At 35.9% G+C, this 7,570-nt stretch overlaps 1 protein-coding gene across 1 annotated transcript; it reads left to right on the forward strand.

Annotated features, from left to right (window-relative positions):
* The first annotated feature begins 655 nt into the window (after nt 1-655).
* On the forward strand, nt 656-7,322 carry LOC141351443 (uncharacterized). Its single transcript, XM_073858169.1, has 6 exons — nt 656-695; nt 841-1,320; nt 3,435-3,533; nt 3,621-3,722; nt 6,242-6,579; nt 7,173-7,322. The coding sequence occupies exons 1-6, from the start codon at nt 656-658 to the stop codon at nt 7,320-7,322; spliced, it is 1,209 nt and encodes a 402-aa protein (XP_073714270.1).
* Nucleotides 7,323-7,570: the final 248 nt, after the last annotated feature.

Here is a 7,570-nt window from a genome sequence, read left to right on the forward strand (position 1 = left end):
CAGTAAGCATACAGGTCAACCAAATGACCCAAGAAGAGGTCCGAGGTGCGGCCTCGGAGTGCACCAAAATACATTGTATCATTTTTCAGTTAGTACGGTTCGTGTTCACATATGTTGTATTTACCGTACTCGAAACACTGCACCCTACACCATGTGACAACTGTCAGCCCTGTCACTGACAGCGCTTACCCCCATGACCACCCCTTACATTTCCACAACAACCAGCCAGGAGAGTGAATCTGTGTTAACACACCATCGACTTGGACTAATACTGTTATATCTATGACTTACAATTTAGTTTTGAACATTACATGAAACCTTACTGTACAAAATAAAATAAAACAATGTAATCAAACGCAACATTTATAAAAGTTGATTACTTTACCTCATGTGTTAACATGATTTCTCATTCCCGTCTGATTAATGGCCATCAGCGTTTGAGTTAAAGACAACAAATCCCATCACTCCACACTTCTTCAGAGCGTCATTAATCCACGTCATTGTTATTGTTTTGATGGTGCACCCTAGCGGCGTGAATTATACAAATTGTATCTTTAACCCTCAGATAAAGATGTGAAATGTGGGTGGAGCTTTAGGAGAGAGACACATGAAGACTTCATTATGATTTTCATTTGCCTTCTTCAATACAATCATGATGTTACTGTGTTTTCTGCTTCTGGTGTCAGTAATACAGGGTAAGATACCAACATTTTAATCACAGTTATTTTCAACTATTATATATTTATACTGTATATGCACTGTGTTATTTTACAAATGGATTCAAGAAAAAAATGTCCACTTCTTTAATATGCAATTTATTATTTTTTTCACATTTTTCAGATAAATGTATTGCACAGAAAATAACACCATTGCAGGACACTACTGTTGAAACTACTGAGGGAGATTCAGTCACTCTCTCATGCAAATATGAAGGCAGTGTATACAGTTTGCTGTGGTATCGACAATATCCCGGATCCAAACCTGAATTTCTACTCCTTATCATGGAGTCATCTACAAAAAGTGTAACATACGCTAATCCTCGTGACCCCAGATTGGATGGTGAAGTAAATATGCAAGATAAACGTGTGCATCTGGAGATCTCATCTGTTAAAGTCAAAGACTCTGCTCTGTATTACTGTGCACTGACGCCCACAGTGACAGGAAACACAACAATACTGTACAAAACCCACCATGTTTTAAAAACAAAAGCAAACATTTGTCTATCAGTCAGCAGCATCATATTTGCAATTGTTTATATGCCTTATAGATATATGTATTTTATGTCTCATAAATATGATGAAAAGCAGACAGACGGACATACATAATTGCAAATAGGCCAGAAAAATGTACAGAAAACCATGGCACACAAAATAGCTGTTTTCAATAAACACATAATTATGCTTACAGTATAATATTTTAAAATGATAGGAACATCCCAAATCAGCATATCGCAATAAGCACACCGCAATGGTTTGCAATGATTGAATGATTTGAAATTTGAATTTTTGACATTTACATTTATTCATTTAGCTGACGCTTTTATCCAAAGCGACTTACAATTGCTTTATATGTTAGAGGTTGCACGCCTCTGGAGCAACTTCAAAAGTCAAGATTTACTGAAATGTAGAATAGAATTTAAAACACATATATGCAGATGTTATTATTATTATTATTATTATTATTATTATTATTATTTTGGTTCCAATGAATTTTACAAACGTAAGGCATTATTTTGTATTGTCAATATCAATATAGCATATCGCATTTTTCTTCAGTATCGTTCAGCCTTTAATCTGTAACAGCTCATAGTAGAATATGATGAGTGACAATGTCCAGCAGAGGGCAGTGTTTACATAGAAATAGCTTCTGTTTCACTGACTCATTCAGTATGAGAAACAGTACAGTAAGTGGGACTAGTTATATATAAAGGTTAAACTGAAGATCATATCACTCATGATGTGTAAATATTTTTTTACAAAATCAGAGATGAATCATTAGTGTTTAATTCTGAAATTACGCTGGCTATTACAACAGTGATGCGCTCATGTACTGCGGGCCACAGTGACAGATCAAAAAAAATGCAATTACTCATCATTTAAAAATTATTTTCCTGTGCCGTTACTATAAGTAACACTTACAAGTGGTTTTAATATTTGCACTGAAACAAATATATTGCATTTGGATCTTAATTTGTTTTATGTTTTTCTATTTGTTTTCTATGAAAGAACATATAAATCTGTTGGCAATAGCAATGATCAAGATTCATTGTCAGAAGGTGGAGCTTTGTGAAAATAGAAGAGCAGAACAGAGTTGACAAAACCCCACACAAGAGTCTCTGCTACTAAATCATTTTATTTTAGCTCCATGATGTTCTTTTACCTCACAGTTTTGTCGTTACTCACAGGTATTATCAATGGAATTTACATACATTAATATAATTATATTAATAAACAGAAATATTGAAGGTGAACATAATGATTATTCTTTCATATTTTTTCCAGATAATGTTTTGGCAAACACAATAACAAGCCTCTCTGCTGAAAAACATACATTTGAAGGAGAAGTGGTTACTCTTTCTTGCAAATATGAAGGAAGCAACATATATAGTTTACAGTGGTACAGGCAGTTTACCAACACTGCACCTGAATTTATCTTACAAACTTCTGAGCACGAAGCTTCAAAGCAGATGGGACGTTGTCTTGCTAAAGCTCATAAAGATCAAAAACTGCTGGACCTGGAGATCTCCAAAACTGAAGTGACAGACTCTCTGATTTACTCCTGTGCACTGGTGCCCACAGTGACAGGAAACACACCTACACTCTACAAAAACACACAGATTTAACCAGGACAATATTTGAGAGAGAATGCAGTTAAAAAATGACAAAAAGCATCAACTCTGTACAGGTACAACTACAATATCCCTTTACCATCCCGGTTATATTTGTGTATCCTGTAAAATTGACCACTTGATCTAATGATCTAATCCTCAATTTCTTCATGTGCCTCTTTTCAGATAGCATTTTAAAGGGGCACAAGACTTTTTTATGATGTCAAATAAATCTTTTGTGTCCCACATCACCTGATGTGTGCCTGTGTGTGTGCGTGCGTGCGTGCGTGCGTGCGTGCGTGCGTGGGTGGGTGTGTGTGTGTGTGTGTGTGTGTGTGTGCGTGCGTGCGTATGTGTGCGTATGTGTGTATAGGTGGGTGGAGCTTGACAGACATTTATCTCTTGATGCTTTTACTCTGTTTTCCAGCAGTGCAAACATGATTTCTTATTGTTCTCTACTTGTGCTATTAACCTTTCTCGGTAAGTAGGATTAAGTAATAAATACTTGTATAAACTTGCTAAAATATAATAGCTATACAAATATTTTGCTGACAAGGAAAATTAATTTCTTACAGATGATTGAATGTGTTTCATTCTTTATTTACAGATAAATCTTTTGGACAGTCAATCACACCAATGCAGAATGAAACACGTGCCACTGAAGGAGAAACAGTCATTCTCTCATGCAAATATGATACCCAAGCACGTAGTTTACAATGGTATAGACAATATCATGGATCCAGACCTGATTTTCTGCTTCTTGTTTATGAGTCAAACAGTGTATTACATGCAGATACTCCTTTCCTAAGACTGAACGCTACAGTGAACAAGATGAAGAAGCAGGTGGATCTGAAGATCTCCTCAGTTTCAATAACAGATTCAGCTTTATACTACTGTACACTGGAGCCCACAGTGACAGAAAGAGAAGTCACACTGTACAAAAACATTCATGAAAGATAGAGAGCACATCTCTGTGCTTATATTCATCAATCCTCTGATGTAATCTATTAAAATAAAGTACAGTTACACACATCTTCATCTTTCTACACAATCTATTAGCAAAGGTTTTACATTTATGATTGGAATAGTTTCTCTATTTAATTAGTACATTATATTTAAAAAAGCTATATATAAAAAAATGAAAATATATAAGATGTGAAAAAGTTGCAAATTACACAGTAGCACACTTTTATGTTCAATTAATGTTACAGTAGTTAAACATTTTGCCTGTGAAACCTCTTTACTGAAAGTGATTCATTGTGGATTTTGGGTGGAGCTTTGAAGAATAAAGGCACACACATGTGTGTCTCCAGTATTCATATGTTGTGTGTGGTTCAGAAATGATGTTTCTGTGCTGTCTGCTTGTGTTAATAACATATGGTGAGTGTTATACTGAGTAGCTCTTTTTAAAGCTGCTATATTATTTTAACAAGCTTTCGCTTTAATGCATACATGATTGTTAAATACTTCATCTGGAATTTGACATTTACTCATGATCATCTTGCCATTTTTGTTAACCAACGAGTTTTATATTCATTTTCTAGACACATGTCAATAAATCATGTGTCTAGAAGTCAATAAATCAACAGCAGAGTGATTTTCATGTCACTGAAGGGATGACGGTCAATCTCTCATGCAAATATGATGGCAGTGCAGACAGTTTACACTGGTATCGACAGTATCCTGGATCAACACCTACATTTCTGCTCCTTATCTATGAGTCTTCAAAAAGGAATGTTAGGTATGCAGAGCCTCGTGTCCCAAGACTGGATGTCGAACTGAATATGGGAGAAAAGCAAGTGTATCTGGAGATCTCATCTGTTAAAGTCAAAGACTCTGCTCTGTATTACTGTGCACTGATGCCCACAGTGACAGGAAACACAACAACACTATACAAAAACCCCATGAAGAGACAGAACATGAAGTGAATATCTGTTTGTTTATCATAGGGTTTGGTATTTGCAATTGTTTCTATGTCTTTGTTTTTATTGTTTTCTATGTCTATATCTGTTTTATGTCTTATATCTAATATGAAAAACTAACAACCCGTGACAAGACATCATTGCTATAGTCCAAAAGTAACAAAAGATCATGACTTGCAATGTAAATAATGAATCTACTATTTCATAGTTTTTTGGTTTGAACAAGCAGTGTGGCAAAAATATATTTAAAGTGCCCATTGCATGAAAATGTTAGCATTGCCACTTTGTAGGTGTGAGCAAAAATTGTCGTTTTGGGTGTGTCCTTTAAAATGCAAATGAGTGGATGAAATGCAAACACTGATCACAATGATGGTGGTTTGATGCAATTCAAACTCAATTGTGCTGTCAATTATTTTCTCTCTCTTTCTCTAAATGGCAGTGCGGTGGTTGGATAGTGCAGATTAAGGGGGCGGTATTATTATAATAAGAGCTCCTTATATGACATCATAAGGTGAGCTAAATTTCAATGACCTAATTTTATCTCACACCTACAAAGTGGCAATGCTCTAACATGGTCATGCCATGGGCCCTAAAACAGAATAAGGGAAATTACTATTTTAAATAAAAATATAATTAATAACACATTTAATAATTAATAAATAAAATTATGTTCTGTAAATTCTAACTGTGCATTCACACCAGCCGCGGAAGAGGCGGCAAGCGCGGATGATTTACATGTTAAGTCAATGCAAACACGCGATTAGGCATCCTGCGGCGCGGTACACGCGGTAGCCGCGGCGCGGATGGCGCGGAACGGGCGGAAGGCGCGGGGCCTATACAGGAGCAGGATAAATCTCACAGTAGGTTCAGTCTATAATGGCTCAACATCCCTGATAGCACACAAAAATCTCAAAGACGTCAATTTGATGTCTGCATTTACATCTGCAAGACGTATTATTTAGATTGTTTGCTCATCTGCAATACGTCCCTGAGACGTTTCCTAAAAGATGTCATATAGACATATTGAAGACATCTGCAAGACGTTTTTGATTTAGAATGTATGTAAAGCAGGTCTCTCTAAGACCTTTATAAGATGTTTTTACACACCAGATGTATTCCAGATCTCCAGATCTTTACCAGACATCTGGCAGACGTACCTGTGCTATCTGGGATACGTTGACTAATGGACCTTTTCAATTTATCACCGTATATAATGTAAAAGATGATAATGTACACCAGAGGGCAGTGTTTACACAGAAATAGCATGTGTTTCACTGAGTCAAACCTTTCATAAGTGGGACTAGATATCTAAGGAGGTAAAACTGCTGATCAGAGATAATCATGATGTATCTTTGCATTGTATGGATCATTCTTAATTTTGCAGGTAAGATACATGACTTTCACATGGAGTAAAATCATTATGCCTATCACACAATCAAATATAAATAATTTGTGTTAAATGTGTTACAGCAATACTATTTTTATGTTTCAGGTGTGAGTGGAGAGGGTATAACGTCTCTCTCCTCTGCTGAATTTGCTGTTAGTGGCAACTCTGTCACCCTGTCCTGTAATTATGCTGGATCTTATAACATTGATGTTCTTCTGTGGTATCGTCAATCATTCAGCTCCACACCAGAGTTTCTGTTTCTCATTAATGAAGGCAACTTTCAACAAACAGCTGATCCTCCAATACAAGGAGTATCTGCTAAAATAAATGATGAGAAAAACCAAGTGTATCTGGAGATCTCATCTGTTAAAGCATCAGACTCTGCTGTGTATTACTGTGCATTGAAGCCCACGTTGCACAGTGACAGGAAACAAAACAACATTGTACAAAAACAAGAGATAAATAAACAACCGAGCAAACATACTAACTGATAAAATGCACATACTGTACAATTAAAAAGTCTCTGTGCCTTTACTGTATGATATTGCCACTTACACATCAAGACTCAACAGAGAGAGAGAATCTTTGAGGTGGAGCTATAAGAGATCATGCAAAAAAAAAAAAAAAAAACCCACAGAAGAGTCTCTCTGCTTCTACTCGAAAATTTTCTTTAATATTTTATTTGAGCTCCAGTCATAATGATTTTCTTCTGCCTCACAGTTTTGGTGCTTTTCACAGGTATTTGCATGTAATATCTTTATATGTTAGTATGTCCAGTATGTGCTAAAGATCTCTATACATCTATTATAAACTGAAAGTGACCATAATGACTATTTATTTTTTAACAGAAAATTTAACGGCAAACACGATAACACCCCTCTCTGGTGAAAAACATGCCTTTGAAGGAGAAGTGGTTACTCTTTCTTGCAATTATGATGGAAGCAACATAAATAGTTTGCAGTGGTACAGGCAATTTACCAACACTGCACCTGAATATCTCTTACAAACATTTGAGAATGTGGCTCCAATGCAAAAGGAACGTTATCTTGCTAAAGCTCAGAAAGACAAAAAACAGCTGGACCTGGAGATCTCCAAAACTGAAGTGACAGACTCTGTGATTTACTACTGCGCACTGAAGCCCACAGTAACAGGAAACACCTCTACACTCTACAAAAACATCGTATGATTAACTTAACTTGTTTTTAGCTTGGCAGTTACATGACACAATTAAGATGAAGGAAAACATAAAATCACAACACATGACCCCTTTAAGCCCTGCATAAACTGACACCAAAGTATATTTTGATGCTCCTAAATGTTAACTCTTTCACCGCCAGCGTTTTTTTTAAAAAGTTGCCAGGCAGCGTTTTTCATGATTTTCACCAAAGTTTAATGCCTTCCAGAAAATGTTCTTATTTCAATATATAAACATAC

This window comes from Misgurnus anguillicaudatus, chromosome 2 (assembly GCF_027580225.2).
Source record: "Misgurnus anguillicaudatus chromosome 2, ASM2758022v2, whole genome shotgun sequence".
NCBI classification, from domain to species: domain Eukaryota; kingdom Metazoa; phylum Chordata; class Actinopteri; order Cypriniformes; family Cobitidae; genus Misgurnus; species Misgurnus anguillicaudatus.

Bases quoted from the DNA above. Each gene is read 5' to 3' on its own strand.
- LOC141351443 (XM_073858169.1), top strand. From the start codon at position 656: ATGTTACTGTGTTTTCTGCTTCTGGTGTCAGTAATACAGG. The intron at 696-840 runs GTAAGATACCAA...CACATTTTTCAG, and splicing joins TCTGGTGTCAGTAATACAGG to ATAAATGTATTGCACAGAAA. The intron at 1,321-3,434 runs CATAATTGCAAA...CTTTATTTACAG, and splicing joins AAAGCAGACAGACGGACATA to ATAAATCTTTTGGACAGTCA.